The sequence below is a fragment of the Puma concolor genome, chromosome B2 (genome assembly GCF_028749965.1).
Source record: "Puma concolor isolate L17-30 chromosome B2, mPumCon1.1.hap2, whole genome shotgun sequence".
Taxonomy (NCBI): domain Eukaryota; kingdom Metazoa; phylum Chordata; class Mammalia; order Carnivora; family Felidae; genus Puma; species Puma concolor.
The window spans coordinates 42,229,244-42,253,843 of NC_141671.1; the positions used below are offsets into that span (position 1 = coordinate 42,229,244).

Below are 24,600 nucleotides of genomic sequence, written 5' to 3' on the forward strand. Positions count from 1 at the left end.
CCCACTCCAGTCTAGGCTTTGTCTACCCATTAGTCTGTGAGCTCCATAAGGGCATGGACCAGGAATGCTTTGTCAACCACTGTGTATGTTTCCAACACCTCGCTCAATCTCTGATACACGGTGCTCAATAAATATTTATTGGTGAAAGAATGTTAAATGTTATATACAAGTCTCCCTCAAAAAATGGGTAGATGAAGGCTAATGAAGAGATGTGGAGTTAGGAGGGGACTGGTAGGAGTTGAAAGTTTCGGTACAACAAAAGCCCTGGAGCAAGGGAAGCTTAAGTGCCGAGGAGTAAGAACTCAGGAATTTCTCTCTTAATATTCATGAGGATCAGTGTGTATGATACAAACCAGAATACGACTTAAGCTGATCCTGATTATAAATACTAGGTAACTAATAAAATGAGAACTGAAAATTTGCTTTGGCAGCAAACCAGTTCCACTAATTACAGTCATTCACAAGAACTTACTAATTAAACTTAATTAGTATGTAGCACAATTATGTCTATCATTAAATATATGGCAAATGAGAGAATGTGGCAAAGTGTTATGTAAACTGTAAAGCACCATACAAACTTGGCTGCCATACTGCAGTGGGTTTTGATTACAACTATAAAGTCCACTTATTTTATATCTTTGTAGATTTGTTCAAGTATATGAGCACATGCTGGACTTTTAAGGCATTACCAAAAACTTTGTTCCTAGATGACTCTTGAAAGGTTTCATTCAGTTCTGGCATGTTAATGAAAAATTAGTCTTACCTCTTGATCATTGTGTTTCTTAACCTTTATTTCCCATAACCTGTGTTCTCACTCCATATTCTGAATATCTCCTCCAACCAGTAAACTTTGTCATTTATATTACTTTAAAAAAATAGAAACATATACACAAAACAAAAACAGACTGAAATGCTTTCTTAAAAACACACCAGCAAGTCTGACCTTTTCCTTTGTTTTCCACTTGTCGTTACACGAACCTGGAGAGCCCCCTGTATACAGCTACTTGTGGTTAGCTGCTTAGGGTTATTAAGTGGGCTAGATTTTGTGATTCAGTGGCATCAGCTGTGCGCTAATTCAGACTGAAGATTGTAGGAAAGGACCCGCTGATCCTTTACCACAGTTGCCTTCAATTTATGCTCATGAAGAAATCAACAACAGCTTCAAATGGTGGTTTTCCATAAAAAGATGAATTTGGTTTCTCAAATATCACTTCGAAATGTATATTTCACCTCAAAGTATATAAAAATAACTATATCCAAATAATTTGCAGCATGAAAAATGTATTTATATGCTGGAAACTGAGAAGAAAACAAAAAGAGTGAAACTTGGTGGTCAGCCTGCTATAGACCTGATATTCATCGGCAACTTCCTCATCTAAGGTGTGGTGGGTAATTTTTTACAATATATAAGAACAGTCCTTCCAGGTCATGAGACCATGTTAATGAAACTAAAATAGTTTAATCTTATGAATTCAGAAAAATGCAAATGCTTACCTTTTTATAGAGGAGTTTCTCAGTTCCTCTATGAAACTCAAAATCAGAGAATCAGGAGTCAAGTTCCAGGCTCTTCCCACTCCAAAATGATTGGCTTTTCCCCTTCTTCTCTGGGACTTTTGGAAGAGGCAGAGCTAGAACATCTTTATTCATAATCTCTTACCACCACCACCCTCCACCAAGGACAGGGCAATAATTATTATATCTTGTGGGGACAAGAACTTGAGCATCCGTATTGTGATAAAAAGCCACTAAAAGAAAGGTTACAAACGTAAAGGCAGCACTGAATCTTTGCAGCTCTACTGAGGACATTTTATTTTCTATTTAGAAGCATTTCCTTTGGGGGTGCCTAGGTGGCTCAGTCAGTTAAGCATCCAACTGTTGATTTTCACGTCGGGTCATGATCTCACGATTTGTGGGTTCGAGCCTCATATTGGGCTCTGCACTGACAGCGTGGAGCCTGCTTGGGATTCTCTCTCTCCCTCTGTCTCTGCACCCCACCCCCTCAAAAATAAATGGGTAAACATTTAAAAAAAAGAAAGCTTGGGGCGCCTGGGTGGCGCAGTCGGTTAAGCGTCCGACTTCAGCCAGGTCACGATCTCGCGGTCCGTGAGTTCGAGCCCCGCATCGGGCTCTGGGCTGATGGCTCAGAGCCTGGAGCCTGTTTCCGATTCTGTGTCTCCCTCTCTCTCTGCCCCTCCCCCGTTCATGCTCTGTCTCTCTCTGTCCCAAAAATAAATAAACGTTGAAAAAAAATTAAAAAAAAAAAAGCTTAAAAAAAAAGAGAAGCATCTCCTTTGAGGAATCTCACCTTCCCCCATTCCACATGAATTCAACTTAGTCTAGATTGTTCTATAGGGTAGAGCCTGCCTTTCCATGGTGAGCTTATGAGCAGGGCCTGGTGTGAGTACTTCATCCACCTGGCCATAGTAACTGTTCAGGGATAGGAATGTGGACCAAGTCACACTTGTCTTCATCCCAGAGATTTTTGGTGTTATTAGGAAAAATACATTTTTCATTTTCTAGATAGAAACCTATAAGGACCATGGCAGCTTGAGACTGTAGGGACTATCCTGCCCCTGAGTGAAGAGAGAATGAGGCTAAGCAAAGCTGAGGGAAAGGGGAAGAGAGGGTCCTAATGACATCTCTGATCTCCTGGATATAACGCTGCCCCAGTTTTCCAGTTACCAAATAAATTATCCCCTATCCATTTTTTTCTTAAGCTTGTTTGAGTTAGGTTTCTGTTATAACCAAGAGTCCTAATTAATACAACATGCATCTTTACACAGGTAGAAGTGCCTCTTCTTGTACTTAAAAATTACGTCATGTTGTATAAAGTTCTGACACTGTAGATACCTTTATATACATGTTTTCTTAATACATGATTTTTAGGATAACCATGTAAGAAAAAAGACTAGACAATGATATATTAAAAAATGGATCTTAGACAAGTTATCCAATTAAAAAATGGGCAAAGGATTTGGAAAGTTTTCCAAAGAATATATACAAATGGCCAATAAGCACATGAAAAGATGCTTGACATCTTTAGTTATTAAAGAAATGCAAATAAAAACCATAAGGATATATCCTTTTACATCCACTGGGATGGCTGTAATCAAAGAACAATAACAGAAAATAACAAGCATTGGGAAAGATGTGGAAAAAATAAAACCCTCCCACTTCTGGTGGGAGTGCAAAGTGGTGCAGCTGCTATGGAAAGCAGTTCAACAGTTCCTCAAAAAGTTAAATATATTGAGATGTCACAGAAATGGCATGGTAGAGAGTTACAAGAATCAGTCCTCCACTGAAGCTATCATTAAGCTGGCAAAAACTGAAAGAAGCAACTTTTTCAGAACTCGGGAGTCTAATAAAACTTACAATGGAGTCTAACCAGTGGGGTGCTTAATGAAGGAAGCAGCTATTAAATATCAGTAACAAAACATGGCATTTTTGTTTACCTGTCTACCATCCCCTCTTCCCCAGTTTGGTGGTGGCTGTGGGACAGTGGCCCACATTCCTAGTGTGGCTTGTTAGTGCCAGGGGAGGATATATGCATCCTTGTTCTCAAAAGATTGTGGCTGTAAATTCTGCCCTGTCTAGTGGTTCCCCAGGGGACCCATGCTGAGTCTGACCTCTTGTTTTGCCCGCTCAGGTTGAAGTAGATTTCCAAGTAGCATCTGTTGAAAGTATTTAAAGACATATATACTACTGGTGGTTACCTAAAGCAAGAGATGGAGAATGGAATAAGCAGCAGATGGATTTAAAAGCCTGACAAGTAGGAGCATGAGGAGAAAGCTACATGGGAAAATAAGGACTCTGAAGGGTTATCATGTGATTGGGGAAACCCAGCATGAAAGTGCATGTTCAGAAAAGAACTGAGAGGACCCTAGACTTGCACCTTTGGATGATCTTTGGGCTCCATGAAATCAGGAGGTGAAGGCTGAGGCAGAGTTTCAGACAAGTTGGTTTAGCACTGAACTAGTGCCCCAGCTCAGAGCCAAACTACAAAAAGCTGGTGGTGGTGGTGTTTTCACTCCAGGCATTTAAGGAAATTTCTGTCAGGTCACTGACTGACTACTGAGATAATAAAACAGTTTCAGTAGTCACACACAACAAGAAATACAGTCTTAGCAAAAAGAGTTTGGAAAAGTTAATAAACAAATGGATGACAACAGTCTTCAATAATCAACAGCAGCAAACCCTGGGAGGGCGATCTGATTCCCAGACTGACACACTGTAATATTCAAAATGTTGTTTTAAACAAAAAAAATCACAAGGTATAAAAAGAATAAAGAAAGTATGATTCATTCACAGAAAAAAAGTTTATAGAAGCCATCTCACACCAAGGAAGTTCAGATGTTGGACTTAACTAGGCAAATATTTTAAATCAAGGTTTTCAATATGCTCAAAGAGCTAAAGAAAAAAATAGGCAGGGCCACCGGGGTGGCTCAGTTGTTAAGCATCTGACTTCAGTTCAGGTCATATTCTTCCAGTTCATGAGTTGGGAGCCCCACATCTGGTGAACACAAGCCCCAATTCAGGTAAAACATAAGCCCTGCTTCAGGTGAGCCCTGCTTCTCTCTCTCTCAATCTCTCTCCCCCCACCTCCCTCTACCCTTCCTGGGATTTTCTTTCTCTCTCTCTCTCTCTCTGCCCCTTGCTCACACTTTCACTCTCCCCCCCAAAACAAAACAAAACAAATAACAATAGACAAAAACACTAAAGGAAACTAGGAGAATGAACAAATGAATAAAGAATATTAATAAAGAGAAATTATTTAAATTTATATTATTTTAATATACATTTATTATCATAATATTATATAAGAACTAAATAAAATTCTAGAGCTAAAATGTATAGTAGCTGAAATGGAAAACTCACTACAGGGATTCAACAGCAGATTCAAGCTAGCAGAAGAAAAAAATGAGTGAACTTGAAGATGGACTATTGAAATTATTCTGAGTAGAAGAATAAAAGACTCTCAACCAATATTCTATATCCAACAAAACTATCCTTCAAAACAAAGGGGAAATTAAGACCTTTACAGAGAAACAAAAGCTGAAGGAGTTCATCACTAGTAGACCTGCCTTACATAAAATGCTAAAGGGAGTCCTTTAGGCTGAAATGAAAGGGCACTAGGACAATAACTCAAAACCATACAAAGAAAGAAATCCAGTCAAAGAAAACACATAGGTAAATATAAAATCCAGTATTATTCTATATGTGGTTTGTAACTCCCCTTTAGTTTCTCATATGATTTAAAAGGCCAATGCCCAGGGGTGTCTCAGTGGCTCAGTTGGTTAAGTGACCAACTCTTGGTTTGAGCTTAGGTCATGATCTCACTGTTTGTGAGCTCGAGCCCCGCATCAGACTCTGTGCTGACAGTTGTGGAGCCTGCTTGGGATTCTCTGTCTCCCTTTCTCTCTGCCCCTTGCCCCCGCCCCCTGCCCCCCGCCATCTAAAATAAATAAACATTAAAAATTTTTTTAAATAAAAGGCAAATGCATAAACATTTGAACAACACTGAACTAAGTAGTCCTAACATACAGAATACTTTATCCAAAAACAGAATATACATTCTTCTCAAGTACATATGAAACACTCTCCAGAATAGATATGTTAGTCCACAATATATCTAAAAAATAAAACTCGATACATTTAAAAATACTGAAATCATACAAAGTATCTTCTCCAATCATAATACAATGAAGCTAAAAATAACTTAAGGAAAACTGGAAAATTCACAAAAATGGAAATTAAACAATACACTCTATACAGTAACCAATAGGTCAAAGAAGAACTCACAAGAAAATAATAAAATACTTTGATGAATTCATCAAAATGCTTTGATGAATGAAAATAAAAATACAACATACCAAAACTCATGGGATGCAGTGAAAACAGTGCCAAGAGGGAAATTATAGCTGTGAAATGTTTTAAAAAAGATCTTAAATCAATAACCTAACTTTACAGCTTGGGGAAACAGGAAAAAAAAAAGAGACAACTAAAACTAAAAGACAGTAGGAAGAAAGAAATAATAACGATTAGAGCAGAGATAAATGATATAGGGAACAGAAAAACAATAGAGAATCAATGCAATCAATCAAGAGTTGGTATTTTGAAAAGACTGACAAAATTGGCAAAACTTTAGCTAAATTTACTTAGAAAAAAAGAGAGAAGATGCAGATAACTAAAATCAGAAATGAGGGACCTGGGTGGCTCAATAGGTTAAGCGTCTGACTCTTGATGTTGGGTCAGGTCATGATCTCATGGTTATGAGATCGAGCCCCACGTTGGGCTCCATGCTGGGCATAGAGCCTGCTTAAGATTCTCTCTCTCTCTCCCTCTGTTCCTCCCCACCCCCAAAAAGAATAATGGCTTTACTAAAACTGATATGTAGTTGGGCAAAAAATTAAAAAATATAAAATCAGAAATGAAAGTGGGACATTACTGCTGACCTCCCAGAAATAAGAAGGTATTATAAGATAACCCTATGAACAACTGTGTAAGTAGGATTTATCCCAGGAATGTAAGGGTGGTAAAACATAAGAAAATCAATCAATGCAATACACAACATTAATATAATGAAAGAAGAAACCCCACTCATAATCATCTCAATTAAAACATAAAAAGTATTTAACACAATTCAACACCTTGTCATGATAAAAACTCTCAGAACATTAGAAACAAAAAGGAATTCCTTCAATATGATAAAGGTCATTTATAAAAAACCTAGGGCTAACATCACAATGGTAAAAAGCTGAAACTTTTTCCCCTAAAATTAGGAAACAGACAAGGATGTCACTTTTACCATTGCTTTTAAACATTGTACTAGAAGTTCTAGCTAAAGCGATTAGGCAAGAAAAAGAAATAAAAGATATCCAAATTGGAAAGGAAACAGTAAAACTATCTCTATTCTCAGATAACATGATCTTATTTATATATAATATATATTACACTATATTAATAATATGTATTTATTTTTTAATATTAATACTATAAAGAGTCCACACACACATTCAGCCAAGTTTCAGGGTATAAGATCAACACATAAAAGTGATTTGTGTTTCTATACCTGCAATAAATAGTCCAAAAGGAAATTAAGAAACAATTCCACTTACAACAGCATACAAAAGAATAAAACACAGAGGAACAGGGGCGCCTTGGTGGCTAAGTTGGTTGAGCATCTGACTTCGGCCTAAGTCATGATCTCGTGGTTTGTGGGTTCCAGCCCCACGTTGGGCTCTGTGCTGACAGCTCAGAGCCTGGAGCCTACTTCAGATTCTGTCTCTCTCTCTGCCCCTGCCCCACTCACACTCTGTCTCTGTCTCTCTCTTTCTCTCTCAAAAATAAACATTAAAAATTTTTGAAAATATATATTAAATAAAAAAATACAGAGAATCAAATTTAGCCAAGGACGTGAAAGACAAACACAAAAAACTATAAAATATTGCTGAAAGATATTAAAAAAGACCTCAATAAACAAAAAGGCATCCTATCTATGTTCATGGATTGGAAAATTTAATATTGTCAAAATAGCAATGCTATCCAAAGTGATCTACAGATTTAAAACAATTCCTATCAAAATTCCAATGACCCTTTTTGCAGAAATGAAAAGCCAATCTTCAAATTCATATGAAACTGCCAGAGGGCCCGAACAGCAAAACAATCTTGAAGAACAAAGTTGGAAGACTCATACTTCTCAATTTCAAAACTTACTACAAAGCTACAGCGATCAAAATAGAGTAGCACTGGCATCAGGACAGACATGTAAACCACTGGAATAGAACTGAGAGTCCAGAAATAACCATATATCTACAGCCAATCAATTTCAACAAGAATGCCAAGACCATTCAATGTAGAAAAAGCAGTTTCTTCAATAAATGGTGCTGGAACAACTGTATATTCACATACAAAAGAATGCAGCTGGACCCCTACCCCACACTATATATAAAAATTAACTTAAAGTAGATCAACAACCTAAACATAAGAGTTAAAACTAAAAAATTCATAGAAAAAGTTGATGGATAAATCTTCATGGTCTTGGATTTGGCAATGATTCTTAAATATTACACCAAACCAACAATAAAAGAAAAAATGGATACACTGGACTTAAAAAAAATTAAAATCTTTTGTGCATCAAAAGAAAAAAGTGAAAAGACAGCATACAGCATGGGAGAAAATATCTGCAAATCATGTATCTGATAAAGGTCTAGTATCCAGAATATATAAAGAATCCTTAAAATTCTACAACAAAAGGGCGCCTGGGTGGCTCAGTCAGTTGAGCATCCAACTTTTGATTTCGGCTCAGGTCATGATCACAAAGTTGTGAGATGAAGCCCCGCATTGGGCTCTGCACTGAGTATGGAGCCTGTTTAAGATTCCCCCCCATCTCTCTCTCTCTCTCTCTCTCTCTCTCTGTCTCTCTCTCTCTCTCTCCCCCCCCCCGCCCCTCTCCCCCACTTGCGCTCCTTCTCTAAAATACATACATACCATTCTACAACAGAGAGACAAACAACCCAATTAAAAAATGAGCAAAGGGCTTAAGTAGACATTTCTCTAAGGAAGATATATAAATGGCCAAATAGTATATGAAAAGATGTTAAATATCATTAGTTATCAAGGAAAGGTAAATCAAAACCACAATGAAACACTAGGATGGCTATAATATATATAAAAAAGGAAATTAACAAGTGTTATGAATATGGAGAAATTGGAACCATTGTATATTGCTGAAAGGGATGTAAAATGATTCAGGTTCTGTGGAAAAGTTTGGCAGTTCCTCAAAAAGTTAAACATAAAAATAATCACCCAGCAATTCCATTTCTAGTTATATACTGAAAAATAGTGAAAACAGGTACTCAAACACATACTTTTTCATGAATGTTCATAGCAGTACAATTCACAATAGCTAAAAGGTGGAAATAACTCAAATACCCATCAATGAATGAATGGACAAACTGTGGTATACACATACAATGGAATATTATTCAGCTATACAAAGTAATGAGCGACTGATACGTGCTACAAAATGGATGAACCTCAAAAACATTATGCTAAGTGAAAGAAACCAGACAGAAAAGGTCACATATCCTATGACTCCATCTATGTGAAATAACCAGAATATGCAAATCCATAGGGACAGAAAGCAGATTGGTAATTGCCAGGAGCTGAAGGGAGGTAGGAATGAGAACTAACTGCTTAATAGACACAAGGTTTTATTTTGGGGTGATGAGAACGTATTGGAACTAGACAGAGGTGATGGTTTACAACATTGTGAATGTGCTAAATGTCACTTGTTTATCTCACCTCCATAAAACAAAAACAAAACCAAACAATACCTCAGATAGCAGTCAAGAAAAGTGGTTACATTTCTAAAATGTGTGTGTGTGTGTGTGTGTGTGTGTGTAACGTTTATTTATTTATTTATTTTGAGAGAGAGTGCAAGCAAGGGAGGGAAGAGAGATAGGGAGGGAGAGAATCCCAAGCAGGCTCCACATTGTCAATGCAGAGCCCAATGTGGGCTTGAATGAACAGTGGTTACACTTTTGAAAGTGTAGTAACTGGATGAGGACATGAGAGGGGCTTCAGGGGTGTTGGTTATATTCTATCTTTTGATTTGGTTGTTGGTTACCTAGGTGCATTCATTCCATACAAATTTTTGAGCTTAACACTTGTGATGTGTGTGCTTCTGTTTTCTATATGCACATTATACTTTAATATAAAACTTCATTTTTAAAATGTTAGAGAGTTGGCCATAGGACCCAGGATATACTCAAGAGAACTGAAAAACTTGTGTCTGCAAACACATGCATACAAATGTTCATGGCAGCATTAATCATATTAGCCAAAAAACAGAAATAACCCCAAATCCCGTCAATTGGTGGATAAACAAAATGTGGTATATCGACGAAGTAGTGTATTTTTCAACCACAAAATACAATGAAGTACTGACACACGGGACAACGTGAATGAAGTTTGAAAACATGTTAAATGAAAGAAGCCAGACACAAAAGACCACATTGTATGACTGCATTTATACAAACTACCCAGAACAGGTAAAGCCACTGAGATGGAAAGCAAATTGGTGACTGCCAGCAGCTTTGGGGTAGGGAATAATTGGGAGTGTCTGCTAATGGGTATTTTTTTTGGGGGGGGTGGTACAAATGTTCTGGAATTAGATAGTGGTGATAGTTGCACAACCCTGAATATATTAAAAACTACTGGACTGTATACTTTAAAATGGTGAATCTTATGTTACAAAAAATTTAACGTTATATGAAATATATTTCAACAGAAAGGCCTTAAGTATCTTATCATTATAATATGTGTGAACTCTAGCATATCAAATAAAAGTTCAGAGGAAAAATATTACTCTAAAAATGTTTCCTTTCTAGGGGTGCCTGGGTGGCTCAGTCGGTTAAGTGTCCAACTTTGGCTCAGGTCACAATCTTGTTGTCTGTGGGTTTGAGCCCCACGTCAGGCTCTGTGCTGACAGCTCGGAGCCTGGAGCCTGCTTCGATTCTGTGTCTCCCTTTCACTCGGCCCCTCCCCTGCTCACATCTGTCTGTCTGTCTGTCTCTCTCTCTCTCTCAAAAATAAACATTAACAAATTAAAAATTAAAAAAATAGTAAAATAAAATAAATAAAAATGTTCCCTTTCCCCCTGCTCATCCCCCAGATCAGCACATCTTAAAGGTGGACCTCAGATACCACTGGAGAATGCAAGCAGGAAGTTAGGAATGAAAGCTGTGACCAAACACCTGATTGTCCCTGAACAGAGGAATGTGGTAGCTGATGAGAAACAGATCTTAGGTTGAAGCAAGGGAGAGAAAGTAGAAAGTGGTGGTGACAAAGTGTTGGCAGCCCTGGCACCAGAATGCTTTCCATTGCTTCATCCACAGGGTCATACCTTAGGAATGAGTAGTCCTTAACTGACAGAAGCTCAACAGCCAGAGGCCCTGAGATACTTTTTACCCCTTATCCCCTTACTTCTTATTCCTTTGGTGGCTTTGGTTGTATATTATGCAGTTCTTTGTACTTGTAGTGTTACAAGTATTCCCAAAACTTACCCAAACCACAGATTTATTTGGGTAGTAAATTAGACCTCTGGGACTCTAAAAATGCCTGGATTTACAAATCATGAAAAAAAGTAGGCTAAGAGTTTTAAGGGCAAATCTGGATCAGGGGGAGCTCAGATTTAAATGAATCTCAGAGTTTAAAGGACTTAAAGGTCAGCTAAAATTTTATTTGATTTTGGTTTTCTTCCTCCACAGTCCCAAAGTGCAAAAAGGAGTAAATAAAGTACCTACTAGCATTTTAGATAGAGAGTAAGGGGTTTCCCTGGTAGTTTGAAACGATGCTTGCCTGCTTCTGTGTACTAGATGTTTCAGTGAGTGTAGGAGAGGTAGTAAGTCTGAATGAAAACTGGTAGACAGCGGTCCTGAAGTCAGAAATCCTGAAGTCAGGATTTTTCAAACACTACCTTTTGTGATTGTCTCCCCATCCCTCTGCCTCGTTTGTCCATTCATACCCCACTCCTCTAAGGACATGCCAAATTTTTACCTTGATTCTTAAATGGACAAGAATGAAACTGAGACAGTAGATGTTCTACTTGCTGGGAACACTGGGACCCCTGGATCCAGGACGGATGAGAAGATCTGAACTCCACAGCTTTAACGTAAGTGTGGCACAAAATGAGAGATGGAAGTTAGGAGATAATTGGAGATGAGGAGTGGCAAGTTTAAAATATACATCTATATGCCTATCCTTATCTTGTCCCTATTCTACTGCTACAAAAATACAGACATACATACTTGCTCACCCAATTCACCACTTCCTGGCAGTTAAAAACACAGGGTCTTCTCCACAACCCATTCCTGCCCCAGCAGTCATACCCACCTTCTGAAAGTCAGACCTTAGAGGTGAGTACCTACTGGCCCCAAGGGCGCTCATCATTTCTTTGGTCTCTGTGGCTTCTATCCCTGCCTCCCTGAGGCAGAGATGTCTTCTGCAGTCCTTCCTTCTGGAAATCTGAAGACTTCTGCAATTGCTCCTGAAAAGAAAGGAAGAGAGGCGGGCAAAAGTCAGTAAACATCTTCATAATCATCCTTATGTAGGTAGGCTGTTGGAGAGCTGGGTGGAACTTTAGCAGGAGCAGAGTATCAGAGGAGATGAAAGAAAATACCTCAATATGCTTGACTTTACCTCTTTGCCATCTTTCTCCATATCCTCTATCATGTAACTCTGCCTCTACTTGCACCCTGCTTATTCACTTCCCTTAAACATGCTCATTTCCATTGTTTTCTACAAAACACCTTTCTCTCCTGATCTTCCACCAGTGGAATGGACAAAAGCCTATAAAGCTTTTAATCAATACATCTAGATATGAATTAACTGTTATCCTCTTGAATGCAGCAAAGACTTTGTGGTATCTTTTGTGTACCTGCATTAAAGTAAGCTTTGTGAAGACAAGTAGCTCAATTTATAGTATTTTATGGCCAAATGCTTGTATACTTGGAAATACATAAACAGCTAAACAGAGGTGGGGGCAACAGAAAGGGAAGAGGAAAAGAGAAACAAGAAAAGAATAATATTCTTCAAGAATGGAGGCTGAAGAATGTACATTGCCCAGCCCTGATGGGAATACAGGAATTTAGGGAGTCTTGAAGGAAAAGCAGCAGGACCTATTTATAATGATAGAGAACTGGTAAGAAGAATGAAGACAGGGATCCACTGAGTGAAAGAGACACATATTTAAAAATACACACACAAAGGAAAAAAAACAAACAAACCTGGTCTACAACTCCACAGCACCAGATAACCCTTACTGACATAAAGTTACATATTTTACGTGTGTGTGTGAGTGTACTTATTTTATATGTGCATGAAATATTTATATTTTATATAAAATGGTCAGGATGTTGAAACAAAAATAGAGAGTAAGAAGTGAAAGCATCCCTCCTCCTTCTACCAACAGCAAACTTTTTGCTTTTTTTTTGTTTCCTTCCGGAAATCAAATGGCAGCTTGGCTTAGTTTTTATGAGGTGACAAAGAGGATGTTGCGCCAAATCAGAGATGTGGGTTTGACTGACTGACTTCAACGCGCCTATAAAATCTGGCTGGAAGGAGAAAGGTAGCCATCTGAAAATTAGAGTCCAAAAGTCTTTTATTGGTAACTCTAAGGTCAGTTTATCCCCATTCCTACCCTCAATTTTTCTTCTAGGAGCTTCAGGGGCAGTGTGTCCCCCTCCTGGCCAGAATGCTGTTCAAATGAAGAGGCCACTGGCAGCCTTGATATGCATTTGCTGTTATAGACAATGCTTTGTATACAAAGATCCAGGACAGAAGCAGTCTTTTGGAGTGCTAAGTACCCAACAAATACAATCAGCAGTTTGCAGCTTTTACCCACTTATAAATTGCCGAGTATTCAAAATCAGTTAACAAAAAATAGCTACTATTACCACATTGATTCTTTTAACGAATTTTTATTGAGCACTCTTATGTGGGTCAGGCAACTGTGCACTGGGAATACAATCATGAAAAAACTGTAAGCAAAGACAAACTTCTTGCTTTGGAGAGTTTATAATCTAGTTGTGGGGGAAGGCATATATTGATCAAATAAACACATAAATGTAAAATTAAAACATTAATTGCTACAATGAAAACATACAGAGTCCTCTGAAAGTGTATAAGCATTGAAGGCAAACCAGGATGGGAGTGATTTTTTTTTTTTAAATGATAGATTTTCATTATCAGTTCCAGTGCTTGGCTTATCAATGAACAGTTACCATATACAGAACTTTTTTGGTTAAAAATTCCATAAACATTATTACAAAATTAAACTCCAAAGAAATGTGTTCACAATCCCAAACTATTTTCATTTGTCCATGTTCTCACAAAATTGTTAATAAATGAAGACCTTGCTTAGGTTCTCTCTTATCCCAAGCTTGGCAGGTATGTTCTGTTAAGGTGAAAACCAAGGTTTAGGGATATTTACTTTCTTTTTTATTATTTTTTATTTTTTTTAATTTTTATTTATATTTGAGACAGAGAGAGACAGAGCATGAACGAGGGAGTGTCAGAGAGAGAGGGAGACACAGAATCTGAAGCAGGCTCTGGGCTCTGAGCTGTCAGCACAGAGCCCAATGCGGGGCTCGAACTCACGAACCATGAGATCATGACCTGAGCCGAAGTCGGACGCCCAACCGACTGAGCCACCCAGGCGCCCCAGGATATTTATTTTCTACATAAGCTCTAGATCCAACATAGGGCTTGAACTCATGGCCCCAATATCAAGAGATGCATACTCTACTGACTGAGCCAGCCAGGTGCCTCGGGTATATTTTTTAAAAACCCATCTCACAGGGTGCTTCAATGGCTCAGTTGGTTGAGCATCCAATTTTGGCTCAGGTCATGATCTCATGAGTTCAAGTACCATATCAGGCGTGCTGCTGTCAGCACAGAGCCTGCTTCAGATCCTCTGTCCCTCTCTCTTTGCCCCTCTCCTGCTTATGCTCTCTCTCTTAAAAATAATCATTAAAAAAAAAATACCCATCTCACTTCTTTATAGGCTGTCTCCTCTCTGAACATGCCTCTGACTTTTTATTTTTTAAACACATACTTAATGTCCCTATAGGATGCCTGTTTTTGTACGTCCAACCATCCCTGCTGCCCAACACCTCACCATTCTTCCGCAGTCCCTGAATCTGGCAGTTGATAAATGGACATATGTCCTGGCATGCTTTGGTACCAAAGCATTAGCTAGCTTTTTGATTTTAATTTTTTTAGAGATGAAGCTGTATTAGGTAAAATGGGAATACTTACCACAAAGATTAAGAGTATTATTTGCCCTGTGAATAGGAGGAAGATGGCTTACGAAGCAAAAGGTCTCCATTCACAAAGCCAAGTGGAATTTGGGGGGGTTATTTACACAAATTAGGTAAAATTAGGTTTCCCCAAATTTAAACCTACTGATAATTTGTTTTCACAGTTGAGAGATTCCAATAAAAACTTTCTGATGTTTGCAGAATATTAAAATAGTTATCTCTGACACCATAAGCAACATATAAAGATTAGGGCCCACTCCTTGCATGTGCCTGTCTCCTAAGGTGAACATTTATTCAGTGCTGTGATAGTGCTGAATAAAAATAGGCCCTACTTTTAGATGCTGGCAACTGGGTTAGAGTTCTGCCTTTCCTATCACAAGGCTTCTTTGGATGGGCTCAAAGCTAGATCCTACTGATCAAAGAGAAAGCCAGCAACACTTCCTGCCCAGACTACAGAATCCTAAAGGCTCCCCTTCTGCTAGTTCAAGGCAGATATGAAGAATACTATTGTTTCTTACAAGTAGGAATCCACTCACTATTCCAGAAAAAGCCTGAAGTTATCAAGTACAAGAAAATAATTCAAAGTACTCCAGCCACAGCTACTTGAATTAGTTCTGTACTGCCTAGATTTTGCCTCTTTTCTCTTCCCTACTGTTCTCCAGTGTCCCTCTCCTAACCTAAAGAGGAAGATTCTGACTCCCTCAGATATAGAATAAGGGTAAGAGATCTGGACAAGATTAACCCCTCTCCACTCTAAACCCAACCATCTGTCCCCAAAGGGAGATGAACTCACTAAGTAATATCTGGCATTTTAAACTCTTAGGTTCTCTGATTCCTGTAGATAGGCTGCCAGAATAGGGAAGGAGTAGTTCTCCAGAAAAACAAATACATCTCAGAAGCTCACCTGGGTTTACGTTCATCTAAAGGGCACCTTCTGAGTCAGTCTATGGTCTCTGGGCCAGAAAAGTGCATTAAACTCAAGCTTCAGCCTAAAAAGCAGGCCTAGGAAGACTACTAGGGATGGCATGACCCTGGATACATTTGGTGCTGCAATGGAGATAATGATCCTCATCTTAAAGGAGGGAAAAAAAAAATCCCTGTGGCACAGTGAGGTGTGGTAACTTGTCCAATATCACAGCAAGGCAAATGGCTGAGGAACATTCAAGGACTTAACTCTCCCAAATATGTGCCCTTCCCACAACATGAACAACAACAAAGGCCAGGACATCTTCTAAGTAGACATTAGTCAAGGCTTTAGAAAAAGTAAATAGCCTCCCCAAACTCAACCTAGGATTCTGCAGCTCTGCACACAAGTTAACAGGGAAAAAAATTCCTAGGAAAAAAGATCAGCAACTTTGCATTATTTTTGAGGGAGTGGGTAGAAAACAAGACTCTGAAGCCTCTGTTGAGCCAGGTTATAAATTTCTGACAACAAGAAAGTAAAGAGAAACTGGGACAGAGATCAGAAAATCTGAGGACTGGGGGGATGGTTAAGCACCCGACTTTGGCTCAGGTCATGATCTCACGGCTCGTGAGTTCGAGCCCTGTGCTGGACTCTGTGCTGACAGCTCGGAGCCTGGAGCCTGCTTCAGATTCTGTGTCTCCCTCTCTCTCTCTCTCTCTGCCCCTCCCTTGCTCATGCGCTGTCTCTCTCAAAAATAAACATTAAAAAAAAGAAAAGAAAAGAAAAAAATCTGAGGACTAAGCTTTCTGATCCCCAAGAGCACCTTCAGCAAGAACATGAATGTTCTATGGGGAGCTCAGCTTCCAGAGCACAGGGAGAGCCAATATAAGAGTTTATGAAAAGCTTCACAATAGGAAGATACCAAAACCAGACCACTATTGCCTACTCACTACCCACCCAGGCAGCACTGGGCACAGACTACATAATTTAACAATCTGACATGATGGAAGCAGCCCTAACAAATGGGGGGGGAAAAAAACGACTGGGAGGGAGGAGATAGACAACAGGACGGCAGGAGTTCATTGTTCTAGTTTTCCTGTGGAGTTCAAATGTGTGTGGTTTTCAAAACAAAATCCAGAAAGAAACATGAGGTTAATGCATTTATTCCAAGTAATTAACACATTAAAAATAAAATTAAACTTGTCCAAGCCAACTTATAAATTCTTTAATCTTTTGAACAAAATGTACAACCCCAAACATCACACTATGGTGGAAATAACTTGGGAAAGGGAGAGGTAGAGGAAAGAACACATATGGATTGTGGAACAGAGAATGAGTCCAATCCCAAAACAAGTTTCAGCTCTTCTATCTCTTCAGAACAGAAATGGCTGCTACACAATTTAACACAAAATGTTACTGGATCACAATACAATGAACACAAAGGCTGTCTCAAAAATAAAGTGACCCAAAAAGCATATCTGCTCCTGGCATTGAGCCATGAATAAGCCTTACCGATTTGTCGTCTTCCAAAAGTGAACCTGCTAGATTTTCTTCGTTTATTGAGGCTATTTCCAAACAGGTTTGTGGGTTAGCAGGACCATTTCAAGCAAAGGCAACAGGATAAAGGAAGTGTGGGGTTGACATGGCACAAGGAAGTAAACAGTAAACAAAAGAGCTACTCACGCTGCATTTCAAACAATGTTAAGGCAGGCCCATCCAAATGGAAGCCTAAGAGATGAACAATCCTTCCTTCATTAGTTTTCCATTTCAGCAGGCTTTCTGGTGTTTCTCCCAGAGATCCATCAGCTGCCCAGGAAATTGGGTAGGAATACAACATAGCAATCGAAGTCAGCTGTCTCCCTCCTCCCCCACATTCCAGAAATGGCAGAGTCAAAGCCAAAATACAATCAATCAAAGCACACTATGTGGTGAGCCAGACAGACATTTGATTTTAATGACAAAGTAGGAGAAAGCAAATTGGCAAAAAATAAAAATAATAATAATAACAACAGAAAAATACTTTTTTACAGATATGTATAGAAGTTATGACTGATTTGTCTGGTATCTTAAGAAAAAAGGAAAAAAAAGGAAAGAGGTAAACTTTTGGCTTCCATGAACATTTACTGTAAGATGCTTACTGCATCTCTTGGTGTAGGTTCCAGATGAGATAGCCAACTAGTCCTGGATCATCTGGGCACCTGATTTCTAGAAGCCAATTTGATTCATCCACAAGTAGCTCTGGATGTGTACTTTTAGTCATGAACACTGGATTCTGTGTGGTCCTGGGTGGCAGCAACTGAAGCTTCTTGTGCAGTTATTTCCTGAGGGACCATATTGCCTCCAACTATTTGCTCCCTTGTAGGAGACCCTGAAGCCAGAGATTTTGCCAAATTCAAAGGGTGGTCAGTGTCCTCATCTACTTGAGGAATTGCTAGATGTGTGATGGATACTTTCGGTATTTCTAGCTGTAGTGGTCCCGTCTCCGGGGAACTACACTTAGGAGGGTCACCTGGCTCAGAAAGAGGAGAACATATCTTCTCTTTTTGAACTCCAGATGTCCGTGTGACAAATTCAACAAGGTCTGGAAGGCAAGGAGATGGCCCAAGGCCTGCAGGATTAATTGTTTCCGATTCCAATCTGAGTGAATCTTGTTTCTCTAATTGAGAAGTTTCTTCCACTTCTTCAGGCATCATTCCTCCTGCTAATAGGTCAAGTGCTTGGTGTGTTCCCTCTAAGCTCCCCAAACCAAGGTTAACATTTTCTATAGGAAGTCCAGTTTTCAAAATGTTAGGGGTGATCCTTCCACTTCTGGGATTAGATGAGTTTTGTTCACCTTCTGCTCCAAAGTTAAGCACCAGGGTTTTGCGAGAATCTAATGGAAACTCAGAAAAGGATGGGATTGGTTCCAAGTCAGGGAGAGTGGAGGGATTACATCCTATAGGTGACATAGAATTTTCTTCACACACTTTCTGAGACAGGGCATTTGGGGATCTATGTGCTTGGTCTACCCGAGTATTGCAGAAATCAACACCCATATCCCCCAGGTTCCCCAGGGCAGCAAGCTCTTCTACTTTTAAGTCTGTAACTGCAAAGTCTTCTAAGGCCTTGCTTTCTATTGTCACTGTTAATTCTGGATGGACATCTTGTAGCTCCAGGGTTTCTGTTTCTGGTTTCTCTGGGCTCTTCCAGGTCTCTGACTTATTATTTTCATCCCAAACAGTCAGTTCATAAATCATTTTACCCTGCAAGTCTTTTGATCTTTCTCTCTGGAGTTTGAGGCTTCTGTAACTTGTCCTGGAAGATGATTCTGGAGCTGAATTTTCTAGCCACTCTTCATTACCAGTTGAAACTCCTTGTTCCTGTGCACTATCTGTTAAACACATATCTGATCTGGCTGGGGACTGGAGAAGCAATTCCGGAGCAGAAACTTTCACAGGTATATCTTGTGGGTTCTGGAGTAAAGACCTAGCTTCTGGTGGAAATGAGTCTATTTTTGCCTTTGTAGAAGAGAGAGCCTGTGCACTCAAGTCACTCACTACTTTACTTTGAGTTTCACTTACTGTCATCAATTTCCTGGACTGTTCAGCCTTTTTGTCAGTCATCTGCAACTCAGACTGTTCTATTTCTCCCTCCCATGTACATCTGTCCCCACGGTTCAAATTAGAATCCTCTATGCTATTGGGCCCAGCACTGATACCTGTTTCCTCTCCTACCATCCCTTCAGAAAGCTTTGGTCTCTTTTCTCTTAGTTTATTGTTTACCTCTACCTCACTTTCCTCACAATCCTTAGATTTGTGGAGCTCTTGAATTTCCTCATCCTGGTTACCAGAGTCTATAAGGTGGGTTTCTACCAACTTCTGAGATTCCATGATATGACAGTGCATATCTGACAGCTGAGGGGCTGGCTCTACACCTGGTGGTCCTGGTTCTCTGAGATCAAGCTCGATTTTTCCTCCTGGAGATATATCCCTATTAGTATCACTCTGGAAGGAGCTAGAAGTCCACATGGCCAAAGTATCTGTCTTTGGGGTAATAGTTTCGTAAGGCCTGCTTTGGCACAACCTTGTCAGAGGCTGTAGGAATCCATAGCCACTGCCTCTGTTTTCTGAGTCTGTGTGTTCTACAACTGACCATTTCCCTAGAGACACCAGAGTTTTTGCAGTGGGCTTTTCAGGAGCAGAGATCAAACTTCTATCTGGAGGCAATCCCTCTTGGGATGTACTGTTGTTCAAAGTGGAAGTGGAAGAGGTGTCTGAACTTTCGACTCTAGAAAGATTGCTATTTTCCCCATTGGCCAATAGACCGCCACTCAGCTTAGTCTCAGGGGCCCCCTTTCCACCACTACTGTAGAATATATCATATAGGTCCTTAGCATTGGCTGTGGCTAAGCATGAATTTCGCTTTTCCAATTTTTTGGCTTGTTCACTGAACACACTTGAGAGGGGAGGTGGAGGACGCACTAACACAGAGAAGAGGGTCTGGTCTCGGTCACTCTCACTCACCCCAGGAGCTGTCTCATCGGAAGGAATGGCAGCTGGCTGTGCCGACGCCATGATGGCTACTGGCAACACAGGATTCAAAATGTTAGGACCCAGGAAGCCAGGGCTGAGAGTGTGAGATACAGCTGGGTTTGATTTGACTGGAGCCAAGACAGCATTTGTCTGAGCAGGAGATGGAGAAGCTAGATGAGGTATAACTGGGGGTGGTGGAGGTGGTGGCGGAGGGGGTGGTGGAGGAGGTGGTAGCACTTGTTCAGGTATATGGGATGGTTCATTCTTTTCAGCCAGTACCATTTTTTCCTCTGGAGACCCTTTTAGAATCACCTCTTCCCCACCAAATGCTTTGGAGATGATATCAGGAGGCAAGAGAAGATCAGCTGAAGACTCTTTAACCACTGGCAGAGGCTTAGCAGTAGTTCCAGAGGACTTGATGGACAGAAAGGTGTTAAGAGGAGCTGGCTTGCTCACTGTGGCTGAACCTGACTTGCGGAGTACTGTGGATGGGATAGGCAGGTTGGGTCGGATCTTAGTCTGGGTTGAAGTTGTCACAACGGGCATCCAAGGGCTCGTATGTGCAACAACTGTTTTCCCAGAGAGCTTGATTTTGATGGGCTTTGCCTTCCCAGCCTCAGCTTTCCCATCCTCTTTGTCCTTACTGTTTTCCACAACCTCTTCCTTAGGAATACTTGGGACCATTGAACTTTTTTCCTCCTCTTTTTCTGGCTTCTTCCAGCTGAATTTCCCAAAAGATGTTGGTGATTCTTTCTTTACCTCTTCCTTTAATTGCAGTTTGATGCTACCCTTCCTTTTATTTTCAGCCTTTTCAGGGGAGTTCCCACCCTCAGAGAGTTGGTCCTCTAATTCCTCAGAGACTCTGTCATCCTCTTTTACTTCCTTCAAGACCTTTGCCTTTTTTTCTTTCTTCTCCTCCTTTGGTTTCTCACTAAGTTTGCGCTTTAGCTCGTTCTGCCGTCGCCGTTCTGTCTCTAGGACCACAGCCAAGCCAGCTTGGCGGTCTAGATTCCGCCGCTCCTCATACAATGGGTTTTCAACCACATATTTCTGGGAAGAGAAAACATAAAGGCTCAACAACTGGTCAAAATACAATAAGAAAGAAAATCTTGGCCCTGCTACTACTGGAATTCAATTGGTAGAAACCCCTAGAGTCATCTTCTTCAAGGATATAGATGGTTCTACCAGGTTAGCATCTCTTATTAAGACTGACAAGAACTTCCTAGAGATTACACGGAATTTGAAGTATTAACAACTTTTTCTGGCTCTGAAGTGGTTTGACAAAGTCAAAAGGATTACTGGAGAAAGTAGGAAACTCCACAACTACTACAAAGACCAACCTTGTATTTCTCATTGTGTTGGTGACCCTTCACATGTTGCTCTCCGGAAATTGGATCCCCCAAAAATTCCTCACAGAGCTGGCAGTAATATCCAGTGATGGGAATCAGAAACTCAGACCCTGGAAGAAGTAGAAGTCAAGAAAATAAGTCATTCCCACCCAGGACGTCAGTAAAGGAAATCCCACTTCCCTTTGCAGTAAAAAAGTTAATGGTATATAGGACCTTACCCACTTTCCGGTCAGAAGTGGCATTTAGATGAATCCAAATGGCACAGTTTTCCCAATTTAAAGCTTCAACTCAGGACCTCTAGCCCTTCTACCTCTTGGGAACACTAACTGGTTAATCCAGGAGTTTTCTGTGCCAGACTCATTTCTGTTGTTGACTCTCCTCAAACTCCAACTACCACTAAGCATTGCAGGATGCTAGCTCAGTACCATTTGTATGAGGATCTCTCATGTTGGTATTAATGACTCAGGAATCTACCTTCTATAGATCTAAAGGATGGAGCAGCGTTGACTACTTACAAAGGTAAGAAACTGAGAAGTAAAAAGACAAAAGAAACTTTCTACTTCTCAACTTATCCCCAATAACAACTATTCAAAAATATTTTCTAGTTCCTAGTTGAAAAGGCAGTTAAATTACCATACCTTTTACTGTTCTTTATTTACGTGGACTCTAAATAAATGAGATTTTAGTGCATAAATCAGTGACGAAAAAAAGTATACATATATTAAAAAAAATTTTTTTTAAGTAGGCTCCATGCCCAACATGGGGACTGAACGCATAACCCTGAGATCAAGAGCTGCATGCTCTACCAACTGAGCCAGTAGTATGTGGTATGTATATGTAACATGTGTTAGAATTTTGGCCATATGAGTAGAGAGCATTCTTGTCTTACAGATCTCTATTTCTTTAGACTCTAGTACACTGTTTTGCACATAGAAGGCATTCTTACACCGTTGTTAACAAAACAGTTATGTCTCATCTTATGCTGCTTCCTAGTACCTAGTTCAGGGACACCTCTTCTTTGGCTAAATGTAAGGAAACTACAAGTGGAGCCAGGGGGAACATACCTTTTGCAGGAACAGTTATCTTGTCAGTACGTTTTACAGCATCTTGCTTGGCCTCACTCTGGGTCTTTGAAGCCCAAGGTCTGTTGTAGGGATCCAGTGTCTATTTGCAAGAGGCAGAGGTGCTCACATAACAGCACTAAAACTCAATGACCCCTTTTCTTTCCTTTTTCTCCCCCACACCAGGGGGGACCAGAAGCCCCCAGGTACCCACCCCCACCCTCTCTGCGAACTGTTTAAACGGAAATCACCTGTGGAAAAGGTAAACACATGTTAGAGCAAGTACTAGCAATAGATAAAATGAAACAAATAATCAGGTACTCAAGGAATCAAAAGAGGCAGAAGCCTCACTTACACTTGTCATGGTGTTTAGTTACAGGCAGGTCCCCTGGACTGAGCCCTGGGGATGGTGTCTCCTTTGTTGGTATCTCTTGGCTCTTCAGATTGGGGCTCCTGCCCATATGAGAATGTTTCATTTTCCAGCTTTGTAATGCAGATGGGGGTATAGACGTTTGAGGGGAAGGAGGGCGAGAATGGAAAGAACAGTGGGCATGATACCTACCTGTGTGTGCTTCTTATTGTGCATATGAGTGAAGAAGTCAAACATGGTCCCACAGATGGTGTTGCAGTCTTTGCACCAGTGATTGCCAGCATCATAATACTCATAGGCAGCAATGGGCTGATCAGAATGCTTAGTAGCTGGCTGGAGGCTCTCAGCAGGCTTAGGGCTCTTAGTATGGGAATTCTCACTGTTTATTTTGGATTCCTAGAGGGAAAACACCTGCACTCAGAAGGAATTCAAGGTAGTCTAGACCTGTCTTCTCTCAGAAAAAGCAAGCAGCTTACCACTATAATAGATACAGGGCCATATGACCGTATTTCCAGGGCCTAAATCTATATAAACCAGGGAAAACCCGAGAAATCTGTCTGCAAGGCTCAAACAGAACTAGACTCCATAGTGCTGCCTTACCAGGGAGAATACATCATAATAGCAATATACTTACTTATGTATCCCAAAATATTTAGAAAAATACTCAATATTATGGAAACACTGGCTGCCTCTGGAGAAGGAAGTAGAGAACAAAGATGGACAGGAGTCTTTTTATTATATACCCTTTGGTAGATGTTGAATGTGTTCTCTATGCAATTAAATATGTTAAATTTAAAAATCATAATGACAACTATGAAGAAAAGAAAAAACAATATGGAAGAGGTAACTGACAGGTTAAGCAAATGCAGAAAACAAGTCAAAGTCACATCCAGGGACACAAAACTGGAGAGCAGGGTGGGCACTGTGCACAGATAAAGCAGACAGTCATCTACATGGAATGACTTAAAAGAATCTTGGTAAAATATTTCAAACTGCCTAAAATACCATCTTTAGAATTTAACACTTTTGAGTTAATGTGAATCCTCTTTTTTTTTTTTTTTAATTTTTTTTTTTTTTAACGTTTATTTATTTTTGAGACAGAGAGAGACAGAGCATGAATGGGGGAGGGTCAGAGAGAGGGAGACACAGAATCTGAAACAGGCTCCAGGCTCTGAGCTGTCAGCACAGAGCCCGACACGGGGCTCGAACTCACGGAGTGTGAGATCGTGACCTGAGCCGAAGTCGGCCGCTCAACCGACTGAGCCACCCAGGCGCCCCAATGTGAATCCTCTTTTAAAACATATCAACTCCCCAGATTAAGTTATCAGTAATAAATACTTTAATATGAATTCATGTGTCAGCAAGCTGGGAATAAGGTACTTAGGAAGTGAGAATCTTGGTTAATGTTGAGGAGTGAGGCACAGAAAAAAATAATTTGGAACACAGGGAGGGTAAGTATGAATGAGGAGACAAGGTCAGAGAACTAGGCACATGGGTTAGTAGGGAGAGGAAGATAGGCTGGAGAAAGAGAAACAATTAGGACTTCAAAGAGAATCTTTCCTTATTAGAGTCTTATTCAAGAG

The 24,600-nt window shown here is 40.0% G+C and overlaps 1 protein-coding gene across 5 annotated transcripts in view; it reads right to left on the minus strand.

Annotated features, from left to right (window-relative positions):
* Nucleotides 1-1,489: 1,489 nt before the first annotated feature.
* Nucleotides 1,490-24,600, minus strand: part of ZNF318 (zinc finger protein 318) — a 43,704-nt gene continuing 20,593 nt past the window's right edge. Inside the window, exons 7-10 of one of the 5 annotated variants that reach the window (XM_025926025.2) lie at nt 23,210-23,413; nt 22,651-22,750; nt 21,578-21,696; nt 16,874-21,287 (exon numbers count right to left, since the gene is read on the minus strand). In XM_025926025.2, coding sequence (XP_025781810.2) covers nt 17,979-21,287; nt 21,578-21,696; nt 22,651-22,750; nt 23,210-23,413 — 3,732 coding nt within the window. In that variant the 3' untranslated portion in view covers nt 16,874-17,978. Of the gene's footprint in view, nt 1,611-8,812; nt 12,050-16,873; nt 21,288-21,577; nt 21,697-22,650; nt 22,751-23,002; nt 23,101-23,209; nt 23,414-24,600 lie in introns of those variants that run through there. The other 4 variants (XM_086706916.1, XM_086706917.1, XM_086706918.1 and 1 more) reach the window with 4 other exon arrangements.